Genomic DNA, 19,226 nt, shown 5'->3' with positions numbered 1-19,226 from the left:
TAAAATTATATTTTTATAGCATTAATATGTTGCAAGTGGTTACTATTTCTAAACATACTATTTCCTAATAGTCAAGCAGAGTCCTAAATTCTTTATTTTCTCGTGAATTTGCTATGTGCTTACCATATTCTGATAAGAATAAAATACAGAATGCATACAATATCCTCATCTTTATACGCTTGAATCCGAACCGATGACTGTTTTGAAATGTCTGTTTTGTATTTTTCAACGAATCACCTTAGCTGACACTTATATGGATTTTGCATGAATGAAGTATTGTCACATCCGTGTATTAACCTTAGCTTTATGTACAATAACACAACAAAGAAAAAGCTTAAACAATTGAACTCAGCACAGTGTAAACTGAATTTATGTTAGATTTATCTCTCTATCTCTCATAGATTATGTTCAAATCATAAATACACATCATATGTTAATGGATTGTTAGTCTCAAACATGTAACTTTGTCACACAATATCTCTGTAAATAAAAGGAAGTCAGAACATGAAATAAAAAAAAACAAAAAAATTACCATAGTAGATTTTATCAAACAGCACTTGTTGGTCATATTCAGTGATGCTTTTGTTAGTTTTGTTGTCTTTTTTCACGATATCAACATTGTGACATTATTTAAATTGGTCATATTGATTTAATTAAAAGTACAAAATTACTGAAAAAAAAGGATAATGATATTAAGGAAGTGAATAAAATAGGAAGCCAGAAAACGATGATAATTCGTCTATACTGCAGCTTCCTCTATATGATCCTCGTTCAAGCCAAACTGACTCTCCTGCATCTAAGCGAAAAAATCCAAAATTCGGACTCTTTCCATCATCTCGGCCCCATGCAGTCATAATCGTTTGACCGTTTTTAACAAGATTAATCCAGCAAATGTAGCCATTCTGGACTCGAATCATGAAATAAAACGCATACATTCCAGATACCGGCGCCTTGAAAACGCTGGTGTGCATATTGTACCCATTACCAATATTGGTTTTCATGGTTCGAAATTGCAATATATGACCAACACCAACACTAAAATCAGCTGTATTAGTAGCTGTAAATACCACGTGACCTACAAAAGAAATTATGTATAGCATTAGAAAATATTACTTCATTTTCAATTGATATAACTAAAACTATGCATTGGTACAATACAATAATGTTTGATTTTTTTTGTTGTTTGTGTATGTTTTCTGACTTCAAAGCGAAACACATCTATTTTTTTAGAGATTGTATATAAATATTAGGAGGAAAATGAGAGAAACAAACCAATAAAAAACAGTGTATTAAAATGAAGACACAGAAATCTGAACAAAAAGGTGTAGCACGAAAGTCCTATATATAAATCGTTTTGGCCGATACTTAAGGGTCTTTGTCCCTGGATTACATTCTTTTGATTACTGCTATAACCTTGGTTCCCTTGATTACTCTTAAAGAACTTCAACGAGAGTTCTAAATACGCCACTGATTATGGACAATGGTTTAGAAAAAAACTGCGAATTATACTTATCGGTTATACACATTTAGCCACTTTTTCCTGACAAATTCGAAAGATCTTTTGGAAACAATTAGTTCTGCACTTCTATACTTGTATACTTCTATTCCCCATACTCAGTTAAACTCCCGACTTAAATAACATTATACATCGTTGTTTTTCCAAAAAAGATGGTGAACTTAGATACAAACATATAGTTCTTGGTAGAGATACCTCATACTTTGTAAGAAATAATTTAAAATCATCTTCCAAATATACAGAGGAAGATGTTTACAAAATGCTGGAATTTTTAATCGACAACATATTTGTCCAGAGTGGTGGACGTGTTTTTCAACGAACGGTCGGCATTACAATGGGAACAAATTGTGCTCCTTTGCTTGCTGACCTATTCCTTCACTCTTATGAGGCTTACTTTATAGCTGATCTGATCAGAAAAAAATAATATCGTTTAGCTAGATCCTTCAATCTCAGTTTCCGCTATATAGATGACGTATTATCGTTAAACAATTTTAATTTCTGGGGTTTGATACATCGCATCTACCCAAAACAACTTGAGATAAAGAATACTAAAGACACTGTGAAATCAGCCTCATATCTTGACCTACACTTAGAAATCGATGGTAAAGGAAAACTATTGACCAAACTTTACGACAAACGTGATGACTTTTCATTCAGAATTGTCAACTTTCCTTTCATCTGTGGCAACATCCCTTCAGCATCTGCGTATGGAGTGTTCATATGACAACTCATACGTTATGCCAGAGCTTGCCGAAACTACGCAGACTTTTTGTATCGCACCACTAGAACTCTAACAAATAGGCTTCTAGAACAGGGTTATGTTGCTACAAGATTGAAGTCATCACTACAGAAGTTTTATGGTCGTCATCATGAACTCGTGGATCGTTATGGTGTATCCATCAGCACCATGAAAACTGATTTATTCAACGGGTTATAGTTTGCCTTCCCTCGTTTGTCTACCCCGGACTTGACTTTTTATGAGCAACTCGGTGGGTGTTTCTAGAAAAGCAGAGGACGCTTACACTACCAGTGCACTTGGTCCATGCTCCCAGTTTTTAGTGGAGTCCGAGTCGCTCATTTGGTTTTGTTACTTTGTATGTACGACTTTAGTTACTGTATGTTCTTTGTTGTGTATGTCTGTTTTCCATGTCGGGTCTTTGTCCCTGGATTACATTACAGCTGACATAAGCATATTAGAAATTATCTTTAATAAGGTTCTTCTTCACGACTTCGAATCTATTATTTTTACCTTTAGCAATTTCCAGTTGGTGAACACGTTCCTGTAGTAATCTATGATTGTTTTCAGCATCGCTTGTTTTATTTTCCATATTATCTTGAATCAGTAAATGAAAAAAAAAGATTTGTAAGATAAAGGTTTATTTGAAAATTACCTTATTGGTAAGCTCTTGGTATAAGTCAAAAAGAAAGTCCGTATTTCAAATCACAATATAAAGGTAAAAACTGGAAAGATCGAAATGATCCAGAATTAGTACAGGCATTACCGATGATGGAAATGGTGACTTAGAAAATGTTTTATAAAGCGCTTAACCTACAGTTTCCATTACAGTAAATTGCTTCCTATACATAACAGTAAAAAGGCAGAATCAAAATGCAGCCGTGAAATTTTAGGTAAATCTGTTGTCAAAACAGTACCCCTCTAGGTAAGCCATTTACTTTATGGCGTTTGTCTTTAAAATGGCTACGCATATCACAGTTCTGTTTCTGAAGTAGAGGAAAAAAGCTATGATGCTATGAGCATTTGCCAATGTGTTGAGTTTCATAGAATTTTGAATATACACATTTTTTCGGAACATACAAATTTAGTCCATAGAAGAGAAGAGTGAAAGTGGGGCAAAACAATAAAAACATACCTAGCTTACTCTGCATAACTCCTTGGTTCATTTGGATTTTCTGTATGACATTGTTCGAATCTGATATAAGAATTTCTTGTTATTAGATGTTGATTCATTATTGACTGTTTAAAACATTTCTCTACGAGTCATTAGTTTGATGTATAAAATATGTACAGCACAGATGCCTATTTCTTTTCTGTTTATGTATAAAATATATACTAGAATTATTGAGAGTCTGTTGTAAACCTAAGAAAAAACCCGTTTTTTTTATACAATTATGGTCGGTTTCATAGCCATCCACAACATGATGGTGTAGTAATTATGAATTCATTTCCCTTGGAAATTTCTCGAAGCAAAAAAGCAACAAAAAAATTGTTCCAAAATGATGCATACAGAATTGTGTTTCTCAATCCACACCCTTAGCACATAACAATTAAAATTTATGTCATGAATCCATGTCTATCCATTTCATCATTTGTGGAATGTGTCGATTGCATATCATTAATATATATTCTTAATGCAATTTTGACTGACTTCATAAAACAAAGAAATAATCCACATAAGAGAATATCTACATTGTATTCGGTCATATATTTGAAGAAAAAAGTTTTAGTCACTCGTGATTAGTGAATTTGGTGAGACATAGTGTGCTTTTTGTTTTGGTTTGTTTTCTTATTTAATTCGTGTAGTTCATGTCGAGGGTCTAAGCTTTTTGTATTCGGCACTGGTGGGGGATATTTTTAAAAATAAAAGATTTTAATAAATTAATAAGAAAAAAACTCAGATGTACAGGTCTCACTTCGTACATGTAAAGTAAACCGGCTTAATGACTTCAGATTAAGCCGCGGGGGGAGGGGGCTCTTCAAATACATGTAGAGTTCCCAATGTATTAGAATGAATAAATAAACCAGCTAATTTGAAACAGTCGGGCGGCTGAAGTTGATTAGTTAATAGTAAATTAAGAACCGATGTCGGGGATGCCCGAGAGATTCGATTAGACTTTTCCCCTTTTCCGCACAACTTCCCTAATAGATGATGATTATACTTTGTCCGGTTAAACTTCGACTCTCTTTATTTAGTAGTCCAGATGATTTCCCGGGAAGGTTGACAAACATTCTAGAAACATTATATGTACCCCTGTGAAATCTTGAAATGCAAACATATGCAAAATAAGGAAAACACAAACATGATCAAATCAAACTCCGTTAATATATTGTTACATTTTGGGATTTTGATTTGATTATGTTTTCTGTTTTTTTATAGTTCTGTATCTTCTTTTCATATTGTTATTTTGGTATCCGATGTATGGAGTTATATGTTATATTATTTTATAACTATATGTGAAATAATTACCACTTGAATTTCCTATTTGTGAGATACGATGTTCAAGAACAGCATTTCTTTGTAAACACTTGTCTGTCGTGTTCTGCAATACAACTAAAAACAAAGTGATGTGTATTTAACACCAAACTTCACATTTTGGTTATCGTTGATATCATACATAAGGTATAATAAGCATATCTAGAAAGAGTAATCCAGGGAACCAAGATTCTAGCAGAAATCAAAAGAATGTAATCCAAGGAAAAAGATCAGACATGGAAAACCCTGTATTTACAGGTACTAACAACAAGGCCAATAACCAAAATAACACGTACAAAGGAACAAAAGTAAAATGAGCAACTCAGACTCCGCAAAAAACTGGGAGCATAAACCGGGTGCACCGGTAGGGTAAGCGTCCTATGCTTTTCAAGAAACATCTGCATAGCTGATCATAAAAAGTCAAGTACGGGGTATACAAAAGAAGAAATGAAACGTTGAATAAATCTGACGTGGCGGTGCAGATGGATACACCGTAACGATCCATGCGTTTAGGATATAGACCATAAAATCTTTGTAGCGATGACTTCAATCTTAACCCTGTTCCAAAAATGTAATTGAAAGAAGTCTAGCGCGGTACAAAAGTCTGCGAAGTTACGGCAAGCTCTGGTATAATGTATGAGTTGTGATATGAAAACTCCATAAGCAGGTGCTGAAGGGATCTTGCCACAGATGAAAGAAAGTTGACAATACGGAATGAAAAGTCATCGCGTTTGTCGTAAAGGTTAGACAATAATTGTTCTTGAACATCGATCTCTTATTGTGGGTCAAGATGTGAAGCTGAATTCACAATGTATGTAGTATCCTTTATCTCTAGTTCTTTAGGGTAGATATGATGTATAAAATCCCCGAAACTTTTTTTGTAAAGACAACGATGTAAAATATTTTGAGTCGGGACTTTAATTGAGTATGGGAAATAGAAGTATACAAAGTATAAAGTATAAAGAGAAAATAGTGTTGGTATTTTAAATGTTCGTTTTGTATAAATGAAATATTTTGTATTATTGTTTTTGTATTAATGTAACTTATATAAATATATCAAATTGTTAAGTCTTTGTTATAAAAACAGTAGATGATAAATGGATACTGTAATTGTAATTTCGCGAATATTAGTTGTCAACATTTTCTAGAGTACATGTATTCGAATTTAATATAAAGAGGTGCGCTACCGTGAAACAGTAAAGCTTGTTTTTGGTCGTAGTTTATCATTGTAATTGTAAGTAACTCGTCTGAAGAATTAGTCTTTCCAGCTTACACGAGTAATAATTTAAAGCGAAAATAAATGACTACTTGGGTTTTCGATATGATGTTTACCTTGGATTCGTTGAATTCGTAATGAAGTAGTTGAGATTCGTTAAGGGCTATTACATTCATATGTAACAAAAATATCTCTTTTACTCATAATATCATATTTTGGTTAGAAGTGAAAATATTTGTAGTATTGAAAAAGAATGTATCCGAACCGTGCTCTAAAATTTAAATTAAGTTTTCCTTGTATTTTTTTTTATATATGTTTGTTGGTTTTGTTTACCAGAAATTATTATCTTCCTATATATTTTAGTTTAGCCCATTTATTTTTTTACATTTTGTCATAATCCAAGTGCTTGGCTGAACGTGAAAGCAGAAGACTAGATAGACTATCAACATACACAATGTAGCGAACCGAATAGATAACATATAAAACTGATAAGGAAAAGAATGTGTAACACAAAAGAAAATAAAACACTAGCAATACGAACTCCCACAAAAAAAAAACAAAAAAAAAAATACGGGAATGACATCAACCATTTCTTTAGGACCGAGAGTACAATCCATCTTACTGAGAATTAACATTTTACTACTTGAGTTGACAAACATTTTATCCGAACCTAAGAATATTCATAAACAAACATCGTCTTTATTCTGAAAAGAGCGATTTTTGGACTTGCAGCAAAAGACTCTTATTTCTTTAAACTGACAAAGAATAAGTTAAATAGTTTCCAACATACCCATAGTTTCTTGAATGTGATCGAACATACTGTTTTTCTCTGCTTTCCAATTACTTATGACAGATACATTCGCCTCTAGTTGATCTATGAATTTATATTAAAACATTCATAGTGCAGCTAAATATTTAACTTACACACATATCATCACTTATACATATTGGCTTATTGAGTTTACGTTTAGAGTCATAAAACTGTAATACCCATTAAACACACATTGCCCTGTATCTGGATGCAAGTAGTGGTCATAAATGTACCAAATTAGGAAAATCTTGGTTAAAACACCGGGAGCTTAACGTAGGAAAAACGAAAAAATTGAATAGAGTATAATTTCGTAAGGTTTCTGAAAACCTTCATATAGTAAGACTTGTTTCCATAGACTACACATTCATATTGTAATAACAATGAAATGACAGTATAGAAGTTCAAACCTATCCTATTCATGTTTTGACTATTTGTAACATGAATTTGGCCAGTACTTGTATCGACATGTTTAGCTTGGATATTTGCCTCCAGTTTATCTAAAAAAATAGACAATAATTAAAACCTAGGCATGACTGATAACATTGTCACAATCGAAGTATAATTTGATTTGTCTCTGTGAATGCTTCATATCAAAATGAACTGAAACGCTTAAATGCATAGTGCAGGTAATAAAACTTTATTTTATTTTATTTAATAGATCAGCTGAACTCAATTAGAAGTATATCATATTCAAAGTGATTATTTTAATAAAGCTTTTCTGAATTTTTACTTTTATTTCTGAATCGAATTATTCAACAAAATACAATATTCACCGATTGTTCTCTGCATTTGTTGAAGAGCGTTTTCACTTTCTATTTCCTTCTTTTCAAAGCTGCTGATTCTGTTTAACAGTTGACCTAAACAAAAAGAATAATCTGATTTATCCAGAAACTTGAATATTTCAAAACTAGAAAAAAACGCGAGCCCCATTACATAAGAAAACATATTTTTGTAACTTATTTGTTGATTTAGCTGTTAAATGTTAAAGTGTTTCATATCTATAATGATAGAAAACTTTTCTGATTTCTATTTCAGAATCTAAATATTCAAGAAAAATACAATATTCACCAATCACTCTCTGAGTTTGTTGAAGTTCGTTTTCACTTTGTGTTTCCTTCTGTTCAAGGCTACCGATTCTGCTTAACAATTGACCTAAATACAAAGCTGTATCATAATACGTTATTTTCACTTATTTATTATTCATAACGGCTGTATTGTCTTGAATACCGACTTTGACCGGTGACAATTTTATTTTGCCCGTTTATGTTGTAATATACCGGTTATAATTTTCCGAAATAGAAGAGCGAGGTGAAGCGCGCCATAAAATATGGATTAACCGACCATTTCCATTGGAAATATCTTACACAAAGACAGGGCCGAATTTCCAGTCTTTGCCTTGATATTGTCTTTTTGAATATTCGTTATGACTATTGCCTAGACTTTTGTTATTACTCTCCTTGTACTAAAAATTGATGAACATATCAAAATAAGAAAAAGCACTTGCTAAAAAAAAACCTTAAGATAGTATTGAAACGTTAAAAATGACATAACGTTAAACTGGCTTTCTAGACAAAACGTTCTTTCCTCGACATCATTCATTTTAAACTGCAATACTAGTATGTATGCGAGGTGACCTGTAAAAGTTTAATTATTTGTTGCTTGGCTTTCTGGAAATCTCATTACCAAATCTTATACTTTTATATATGAAAACAGAACATATGTCTAACATGTGTCACAAAACATACAATCTACATATAGTTGTAAATACCTATAGTTTCAAGTATATGCTTGTACATAGTTTCTTGTTCTGTTTCTCTTTTATCAATTACAGCAAATTTTGTTTGTAGATCACCTACAACAGAAAATTTTTAAAAAGTACAATGAAAGCAGAACCATTGAAGTACATTTTGTCACTTATACCCCTTCATATACACAGATCTTTCTTACAAATCCTTATGAAAAAAATCTATAAGTAGTCATTCTAAAGCATTCGTGTTTAACTCGTCGGCTTCCTTTAATAACCCTTTAATTCCCCCATATTTCCCCCCCCCCATGTAAGACAAATCCATACCAATTATTTCATATTCCTATACTTCACCCATTGCATCCAAAATTCTTAATCATAAAAGGCTATTGCATAACCTCGAGATTGAGGAGTTCAAGGCTAAACCACCTGATTGTTCTTGCAAAACCTCTCCATTCAAATATGGTCCTTCTGGTCACGTCGTTACGGGAGATTTAACCATTATCGAATACGAATCTCTGCGTAATATCCTTTCTAAAGGTCCCAAGAACCACGCTCCATAAATTGGAATTATAACTTTAAAGTTCTTATGGATGCCGTCGAGGACTATGCAAGAAAATGGATAAAACGAGAACAAGAAGACATTGATTCTCTGTCAGAGTGGTTAAAGGCCGTGAGGTCTTTAATTTTGATACGAATGAAAGTTTTAAGTAGGTCAATGATTGCCAAGGCTACATCAGTTTTCAAAGACCCCGATGTAGCAAAAACATTGTCTACTATACATGACAAATGTGTTGTCGTACCAGCAGACAAAGCCAAAAACAAAATTGTTTTTGTCTACAAAAAGTTTTATATCCAATGTTTATTATCAGAGGTAGACGTAGAAAATAATAGCAGTGATAAGACCTATACTGCTACCACAATCTCAAAAGAAGAGATTGTGGAAAACAATAAATCCTCTTTTGGTCTCTCTATCAAGGACGATGATCGTGATTCACCATCTATGTACTGGATTCCTAAACTTCACAAGAATCCAAACACACGTTTCATAGCTAGGTCTGCAAAATGTACCACCAAACCTTTTTCAAAACTTTTAACTTCTATACTCACAACTGTCAAAGAGGGTTTTGCAGTTCTACCACAACACTTGTTACTCCCATAGTGGTATTAATTCAATGTGGATCCTGAAAAATTAGAAAGATCTTTTGGAGACAATTAGTTCAAGACTATTATCTGAATATAATAGCATTAAAACCTATCATTTTTCAACACTGTATACTTCTATTCCCCATACTCAGTTAAAATCCCGACTGAAAAATATTATACATCGTTGTTTTTTTTTTAAAACAAAAAAAAGATGGTACACCAAATATAAATATATTGTTCTTGGTAGAGATTCCTCATACTTTGTAAGAAATAATTCCAAATCATCTTCCAAATATAAAGAGGAAGATGTTTACAAAATGCTGGAATTTTTAATCGACAACATATTTGTCCAGTGTGGTGGACGTGTTTTTCAACAAACGGTCGGCATTCCAACGGTAACAAATTGTGCTCCTTTACTTGCTGACCTATTCCTTCACTCGTATGAGGCTGACTTTATAGCTGATCTGATCAGAAGGAAAGAATATCGTTTGGCTAGATCCTTCAATCTCAGTTTCCGCTATATAGATGACGTATTATCGTTAAACAATCCTAATTTCTGGGATTTGATACATCGCATCTACCCAAAAGAACTTGAGATAAAGGATACTACAGACACTGTGAAGTCAGCCTGATATCTTGACCTACACTTAGAAATCGATGGTAAAGGAAAACTATTGACCAAACTTTACGACAAACGTGATGACTTTTCATTCAGAATTGCCAACTTTCCTTTCATCTGTGGCAACACCCCTTTGGCTCCTGCGTATGGAGTGTTCATATGACAACTCATACGTTATGCCAGAGCTTGCCGAAACTACGCAGACTTCTTGTAACTCTAACAAATAGGCCTTTGGAACAGGGTTATGTTGCTACAAGATTAAAGTCATCTCTACAGAAGTTTTATGGTCGTCATCATAAACTCGTGGATCGTTATGGTGTATCCATCAGCACCATGAAAACTGATTTATTCAATGGTTCATGGTTTTCCTTCCCTCGTTTGTCTACCCCGGACTTGACTTTTTATGAGCAACTCGGCGGGTGTTTATAGAAAAGCAGAAGACGCTTACCCTACCAGTGCACCTGGTCCATGCTCCCAGTTTTTAGTGGAGTCCGAGTTGTTCATTTACTTTTGTTACTTTGTATGTAAGATTTTAGTTACTTTATGTTCTTTGTTGTGTGTGTCTGTTTTCCATGTCTGGACTTTGTCCCTGGATTGCGTTCTTTTAATTACCGCTATAACCTTGGTTCCCTTGATTACTCCTTAACAACTCGTAGGCATTCGCAGGCACTCGTATTGATTCACAAAAGAGATTAGAATAAATTTGACATGTCAAAAATGTTTACACGAATGTCCACAAATCTTTATTGATGGTTATGATTATTTTTTCCATGGATTAACGGATAAGCACGAATTCAATTGAGCGAATATATACAAATAGCTTTCCCAGGACGAAGTGTGTTAGGTTGTCGTGCCAGTAATCGAAGAATTCGAAATAGTTTATTGTAATGATACTTACTTATTTGTGTCGTAAAACATGACAAATGTTTAATTGAAGAATGCATATGGCTGTATGAATTCTTACGAAAACCCCACTAAAAATCATTATCCTTTGTAATATAACTAAACAGAAAGTAAAACTCATTCGTTAATTATCCGTTAAAGCTTGTGCTTGTAGAAAATCGTAACAATGTCGCATTCCATCGCAGTTTATCGTGCGTTGTTATTGTAAACGAATAGCAATCACTCTTAGTCTATTGTAAAGTGATTGTTCATACTCGTAACAAATTGTAATCAACTCGCTAGTCACTCGTGTTCGTTTTAGGGTAAATTTGAATCTTTAAGATTTCTAAGGATCTGGAATAAACAATTGTGTATGTAAAGAGGGTATTAATATAAAAACTTCGTCAATACTTCTTTACATTTAATTTTTAGGGTTTCTTTGGGGGAAATTTGATTTTTTGTTTATTTGTTTTTTTATTTCTCGTTAATTTTGTTCATTTCGCTCAAAATGTCGACTGCTATAAAAAAAACTTGAAATTTTGAGATTATATTTCAATAAACATAATAAAGACAAACAGTTATTTTAAGAAGGAAACCAATGTTTTTTTTTTTTTTGTTGTTTTTTTTTTTTTAGTTTTTTTTTTTTGTAAATCTGTGGAAAGGATATTTAAATAGTTTTATCAAAACAATTGTTCTATACGCCTTGAACTTTGAGATAGAAGAGATGGAAAAAATCAATTCAATACAGGTACAATTTGATTTCAAAATTTCATTCTCTAGCAATCAGATATTGGTTCTACTTTTTAGGACGCTTACCCTACCGGTGCACCTGGTCCATGCTCCCAGTTTTTTAGTGGAGTCCGAGTTGCTCATTTGCTTTTGTTACTTTGTATGACTTTAGTTATTTTATGTTCTTTGTTGTGTAAGTCTGTTTTCCATGTCTGGTCTTTGTCCCTGCATGGATTGCATTCTTTTGATTACCGCTATAACCTTGGTTCCCTTGATTACTCTTTAGAATCCAATCAAAACTTGTTCTTCATAAAATAAATATAATGTCATTAAGACTATTCCGGTTTAGAAACAATATAAAGACTAAGGTAAAGAACCGGGTTTAATTCCTTCCCTAGATGTTCATGTGTTTATTCTTTAATTGACAATTTGAGAACTTAATGATACATTCAAAACAAAAAACAAAAAAACAAAAAAACAATACCTCAAAATCAATGACAATTATTTTATGCAGTACCTTGGCCTTTCAAGACTTGTTGTAAAATCATTTCGTCATATGGTATTTGTTTGTTATTTCCACCATATCCTGAAGTAAAAAATATCCTTACCTTTTCCAATTACAAAAAACCCAAAATTTTGCTTACCCTCAATTTTTTTCATTACGTTTATTAATTCTATGTTATATATTATTTCTATAGCTTACTTAAATACGTGGGACTTAATATTGCTATTGCTTTAGTTTTTGTGTTACGTCTGTTTTTTATGTGTAATCTTTTTTAGTCGATGTATTATGTATGTATATCGTCTTAGTTTCTTGTCATCACGTTAATGCCATGTACTAGTACTTTGATGTATTTGAATAGTTCCATTATTAATGTTTCAGTATAATTTGACGATTTTTACCATTTACCCGAGAAAATTAGTCTAGAAACTGTTTTGTAATCATAAAGTTTTGATTTGTTTATACTGATGTTGTTTTTAATTATATAAAGCACGAAGACCTTAATATATAATATGTTTCACGTATTTATACAAATAGAACAAAAACAGTTACAGTTTATATAACTATATTACGAACTCAATAATACGCTACAAACTATACTTTGAATTTGTTCAATTTCGACTTTCGTTAAATGAAAATAAATATATATGATGTAACCTACCTTGATTGTTCCCAACATGTGAAATATCAATGGTGGAACAAAAGCAGAAAAATCTGCTGAATACTATTAGAACGAAAGTCGTCATTTAAACGAACCTTTAGGTTACTGTTAATTTTTCAGAAGTAAGAAATAATTTATGTGCACTTTGATATAATTTAATCAGAATTTTTTATCCATTTTATATATTATCAGTTTCGTAACTGATCCTTTAATTACAAATAAGATAAATGACTCGCCAGAGGTGATATGTAATTACTCTTTAATAACAATACAGAAAGGATGGGTATTTAATTTCTTAGTATCTTGAATACGTAGAAAAATCATAATTTTATAGATAAATAATAATTGATTGGTTTTACATTAGAGTAGTCTGTGTTTAAAGTTTTTCGGACTGATTTCATTTTGCTTAATTTCTATAATGACAAGGTAAATACCCAACCCTGCAGAGAACTGAGTCGTTTTTGTTTTCGCTACAATATCTTGAAAAAAATCAAATAATCTAACGTCAAAATGATATGTGATGTTCCCAATATCCGTTGTGAAACTTTTCACTGCATTTCACCCATAAATAAACGTATATTTTATCAGCAAATCACTTATATAACACAACATACTAACCTTGATAACTATTGAATGATTTGAATTCTTTTAATACGTACTGGGTGCACTTCTCCGTTTCGATCAGCCTGATAGGTATATTTACAATGGGGGAAAGTTCATTACTGAGAAAAACATATTAGCGCAATTATGTGAAACAATATCTTTCAAAGTTCCTTTGCATGAATATGTGTGTTTTTTTTTTTTAACTAATTACAGAGGAAGATATGCTTACCCTTCCAGAGTACTTTATGCAACACCCGGTTAGTTGTCTACTATCTTGTTTTTAAGCATCGGATTTGGGGGGGGAATGGAGGATGGTATAAGTGGAAAGTGTATCATGCAAGAGCTGTATCAGCTATTTAAACTCAAGTGTGAAAATGACATGATCCTTACCTAATCTATTAAAAAAGATCTTTATTTATCTGTACTGTTAGAATTAATGACATTATAAAACTAAGAAATATCAAGGTACAGACATTTTGCAATATCGTAAATCGGTTTTCTATTCAATTTCTTTGTAATGGTATGCACGAATATATCAATCAATTATTTGATGTCTGAATAACATTACCATAACACATACATGTATATCACATCGGTCGTTCAAATTAAAACCATACATACAAAGTCACAAAAGCAAATGAGCAACTCGGACTCCTGTGTTGTTTATGTGATAATTGAACACCAAAGAATTTCCCTCTATCTGATCAATCATTCCAAGATCAAGTGCTTTTTATGCATTTGTATACATTTTGATAAGTGACTAAATTTATCAGCAGATTTTTTATCAATGCAATTTGAAACAGTGGGAATAAAATATTGTAGGTATTACGGAAGGCAAACTGTATAATTCACGTCTAAATCATTTAAATAATATATATATATATATAAATCAGTAACTCACAAAAGTTTTATATATAATTATTATATGATTCATTGATTTACATCATATAAAGTGACAAAAGGAACACCGAACAACATATCGCCTTCTCTGCCAGTTTGCCTAACAGGCTTAGAATCTTTCAGTATACCGGCATATAGAATATTCAAATGTAAATACTACTTTAACGTGACTCGTTTCTTAGATGTTATCATACATATTGAAAGGATGACCCATTACACATCTTAAAACTTGAATTTGTAATTGATGGAAGTGTTTCTTGAACAAAAATAATTAAATGCTGATATTTTAAGTACATTTTGTAATATAATGTCTTTTCCATTCTGTTCCTATCTATTTAAAGATATTTTTTGCCCCAAAGAAAGTACTGTTTGTGTTTGCATGTGCATGTACACACACGACTGTCAGAAATAGCTTAAAATACCTATGCACAAGTAAATAAATTGATTTTCCAGGGAGTTGCAGGTTTTTCAACTACATATCCTATAGGAGGCAGTAAAATTCTATGTTTATTGCGAATCTTCCCTTCACCATCTTCCTTGCGGACTCTTTAGACTGGAATATATATCAGCATTGGTTAGTGCTATAACAAGATAAGGCTCATCTTCCCACTTATCCTTCAACTTATGCTTCCCATCAAACACAAGGATCTTCACAAACTTCTGGTTTAACATCATCTCCTCTAACCTTGGTGTCGTAAACTTTCTGCATTCCTTTCTTGCCTTTTCTACTGACAGATAGGCAAGATTTCATGCCTGGATAGGGCGATCTTTCAACTCCATAACACATTGACACTGGTTGCGTCCAAACATTTACATATATATTTGTTTACCAATAGATTCATATCTGGTGCAGTTATATTCATGTATCAAAAGTGCCACATATGCTCTTAAGTCTACAACTAAATTAAAGGTTTGACAATTAAATTTCATAGTAGTATAGAAAAAAGAAAACTCTGACATCTGAAAAAAGAATGTCCAACCTCCAGGGATACAAAATAAAAATACAGAACTAAGAATATCATGCGAACATAAAAAAAACAAATGTCTGTTTTTTAATTAAAAAAAATTAAGTTTGAATACCAATCTACAAATTTCGCCAAGATTTATACAAACATCGCATCTCACTAGAATATCTAATGAGATCATACTTACATGTAATATAAACCAAATCAAATCACTGCCGCACCGATAAACTGAACACTCAAAAACTCTTTACAATAAATTTACTACATATGATCAAATACCTCCACTGAACTTTGAACTGATTCAGACACAGACATAATAGTGTACCTGCTTATTGGTATTAGTACGCAAGTATCATCAACCCTTGGAATCAGTTTGTCTACAATTTATTCCTATATTTTTTTAAAGTCTAGTAATAGCCAATAAGAACAAAATCGTCAATGCTGAAAGGAAAAATGACAAGTACACATGCAATGACTTAAGCCTTGTTGATAGAATTACAGGTTTAACGTTTTTCAACAGTTTTCTTAATATGAAAGATTTTTTTTCTGAGAAATTCGTCAATTTTTATTGGAAAAGAGGAATAGTCTGAAAAGGGAGTCGTTTATCAGCTACGACAAAATAAAACAAAAAACTTGGTGCATCTTGAAAATGTTTCAAATAAGCTGGTCATGCTTTGGAAATCTATGTAAAAGAGATGTCGACAGTTTATTATGATGTATAGCAGATATATAATGGACGCAATTAAAAAATACATATACGATAACGGCCAAAACTACCGTAGTATAAAAATAAAAGGACCGCTCATAAACATAAAAATCACAATACTTTAAAAATGTGAAAATATGCAGCCCAACAAAAAATAACGAAAAAACTAGTGTAGCCTGCACCGCCAGTCAGAGGCATCTGTGACGGTGAGTTAAATCCAGTGAGCATCAAATTCGACGGGTTGACAATCCTGTAAGATGTAAAACCTAACTGAGCATATCGCCTCATCTGTGAGGTAAAAACTTCATATAGGCAAAACAAGTTTCCAGCTGTGATGACCATCATTAACATATGCAGTAATGATATCAACAATGACTGAACGGATTCCTATGTTACACGCTTATTTTTTCTTATCTCGATTAATGTCCAAATCCCATGCACCACTTAAACGGGTCATATGTGATATGTAAATTCCATAGGTTTAAAATATAGATTATATTGACACAACGAAAAGAAAAAAAAACATTTAGAGAGTAAAAGTCATCATGTTTGTCATAAGTTATTGATTTCAAGCGCTCTGTATCATTTATGCTCCGGTAAAAAATAGGTTTGAAGCAGAAAAAAGTGTATATTTCGTTTAGTGAATCTACAGTTCATTTTAGTATATCAAATGTTAATAATCCTTGAAATTAGTAACATACAGAGTAAGCACGACATTAGCTAGTCGCATCAGTGAAATTTTGCGTTGAAAATTTAAGAAAACATTTCAATGATTTATTTGTGCCATAAAGGGAAAAAAGTGACCAGTCAAAGCAACTGATTTCAGAATACTGTAATTTGTTTATTTTTTTATTTATTTATTTATTTTATAATTTTTATTATTATTATTTTTTTTTAAGTTATAGATTTTACATTGCCTGAAAGATTTTACTTTTAATATAGCATTTTGAAATTTTTGTGCCATATGAATTAGTTTTAAAGGTTTGCAATATAATAATGCAAAAGAAACTGCATGTGTTGACAATGAATTTGCCAAGACAATCTTGTTTTATTTGATACACATTGATATTAGAAAAAGTGTGATGTTTTGTGTAATAAACTGTAGTATCAAATTCAAGATGATATATCCTGAATTAGTCGCCAAGACGGACGGAAACTTGTCAATCAAACCTGCCAGAAAATTTCTCAAACATTATTGTATTGAGAGAAGTCGCAAAACGATCTACATGTATATCTGCTTTATCAACAGGTAGCGAGTTCTACTATAAATAAGGACATTTAATACATGTACACGTATAGGGGATGATCCGGAATGTCCACCAATTAAATCAACGAGATACCCGAATACCATTACTGCACGTTTACCACAAGTTGTTTTACTATGATTTCTAAGTACATTTTCAATTAATATTTTCGTCTCACTTCTTTCATTATTGTCTTCTTCTTTATAATAGGATGATTAATTGGAAAGAGTGAACAACCAAAATATTATCACGAGTGGCGACGAACGCCTAGATTTAACGAGTATGCGGAACTTTATCCGCGCACGAGTTAAAACATCAAGCGTTCTTGGCACGAGTGATAATATTTTGGTTATTCACGATAACCAATTGATTATACTCAGTATAAAACATATAGACAAAGACAAAATATTACATTCACTAAATGAACTCTCGCAGTTACTGAAATCTACCTCAGAACATTTTAAAGAATGACATACCATCAAATCTATTAACTAATGAAATAGTTATTATCGGTCATTGTAGTAAAGTTAACGTCAAGTACTAAAAAGGCAAGATTCGATTTAGTGCAATTAAAAATGACGTAATGCTTACGTATAGATGCAATTAAGGGATATCACCATTTGGGTAAACAAGAAGCAAAGACAATTATTTGAGAATCGTACCAATCGTTTACCAATAAATCTATTCAGATTGGTCGATAAACCAATCGGTGTTGGGTTGAAAAAATGAGCGTTACAGACTACATTTTCGTAAAAACTGGGTAAAACCATTATCAATTCATATCCTGCAATGCTATCATACTTTTGTATCAAAGTTTTGTAACGGTGATAAAAACTAAGTAAATAGTTTTAGAGGTTACTTTTGTGATATCTTTACTCCCGGAGCAAAACTGTACATTGCGTTCATAAAATACACGCAAAACGGATCTATAAATACGATAGGAGAGAGCTTCAGAAATATCAACATCTAGGAATGGGAAATTAACAATAGCAAAATCAAAGTTATCCCTTTTTTCATTACGTTTAGTATGAAGGTTGCGTTTTTTTAGTGTTATATCTAAATCAAGATGAGCTGTACGGGCACTATTATTGTGAGGAATGAATTTAATGCGAGATCTTAAAGAACCATACAATTATATATGACAATGTTTCTCTAATATGTTAATGTGGCAGCGTTGTATATAGAAAAGAAAACTCATAACTATCAACAGACTCATACGAATCTTGAGGATTATGAAGTCGACCTAATACGTCAAAGTGTAATCAAGGGAACCAAGCTTATAGCGGTAATCAAAAGAATGTAATCCAGGGACAAAGACCAGACACGGAAAACAGACACACACAACAAAGAACATAAAGTAACTAAAATCATACATACAAAGTAACAAAAGTAAATGCGCAACTCGGACTCCACTATAAAACTGGGTGCATGGACCAGGTACACCGGTAGGGTAAGCGTCCTCTGCTGTTCTAGAAACACCCGCCGAGTTGCTCATAAAAAGTCAAGTCCGAGGTAGACAAACGAGGGAAGGAAACTATGGCACATTGAACAAATCAGTTTTCATGGTGCTGATGGATACACCATAACGATCCACGAGTTCATGATAACGACCATAAAACTTCTGTAGTGATGACTTCAATCTTGTAGCAACATAACCCTGTTCCAGAAGTCTATTTGTTAGAGTTCTAGCGCGATACAAAAAGTCTGCGTAGTTTCGGCAAGCTCTGGCATAACGTACGAGTTGTGATATGAACACTCCATACGCAGGAG

The 19,226-nt window shown here is 32.5% G+C and overlaps 1 protein-coding gene across 8 annotated transcripts; it reads right to left on the bottom strand.

Moving 5' to 3' along the window:
- Positions 1-354: 354 nt before the first annotated feature.
- Positions 355-13,700, bottom strand: LOC148603924 (uncharacterized). Of its 8 annotated transcripts, none has more exons than XM_088551301.1 (12): positions 13,657-13,700; positions 12,393-12,461; positions 11,163-11,500; positions 8,524-8,607; positions 7,824-7,907; positions 7,529-7,612; positions 7,163-7,252; positions 6,735-6,818; positions 4,723-4,806; positions 3,388-3,447; positions 2,766-2,849; positions 355-1,075 (listed from the first exon to the last, which is right to left on the bottom strand). In XM_088551301.1, exons 3-12 carry the CDS (start codon positions 11,206-11,208, stop codon positions 693-695), a joined length of 1,083 nt encoding a protein of 360 aa, XP_088407427.1. In that variant the 5' UTR covers positions 11,209-11,500; positions 12,393-12,461; positions 13,657-13,700; the 3' UTR covers positions 355-692. The 8 variants fall into 8 exon arrangements, with proteins under 8 accessions (XP_088407427.1, XP_088407426.1, XP_088407422.1 ...); XM_088551300.1 differs by lacking the exon at positions 13,657-13,700 and adding an exon at positions 13,039-13,097; XM_088551296.1 differs by lacking the exons at positions 11,163-11,500; positions 13,657-13,700 and adding an exon at positions 13,039-13,197.
- Positions 13,701-19,226: the final 5,526 nt, after the last annotated feature.

The sequence above is a fragment of the Perna viridis genome, chromosome 11 (assembly GCF_037379345.1).
Source record: "Perna viridis isolate PV_CMFRI_1.1 ecotype Kerala chromosome 11, ASM3737934v1, whole genome shotgun sequence".
NCBI lineage: Eukaryota > Metazoa > Mollusca > Bivalvia > Mytilida > Mytilidae > Perna > Perna viridis.
Note: the sequence above shows the minus strand (reverse complement) of the source record. Positions and strands in the feature narration are given on the sequence as shown.

Excerpts from the sequence above, each read along its gene's own strand:
- LOC148603924 (XM_088551296.1), bottom strand. The coding sequence starts at position 13,123 with ATGACGACTTTCGTTCTAATAGTATTCAGCAGATTTTTCTGCTTTTGT. Across the intron at positions 6,819-7,162 it reads TCAAAACATGAATAGGATAG|ATCAACTAGAGGCGAATGTA; the intron begins GTTTGAACTTCT and ends ATAAATTCATAG. Across the intron at positions 3,448-4,722 it reads ACAAATAGGAAATTCAAGTG|ATTCGAACAATGTCATACAG; the intron begins GTAATTATTTCA and ends TTCTTATATCAG.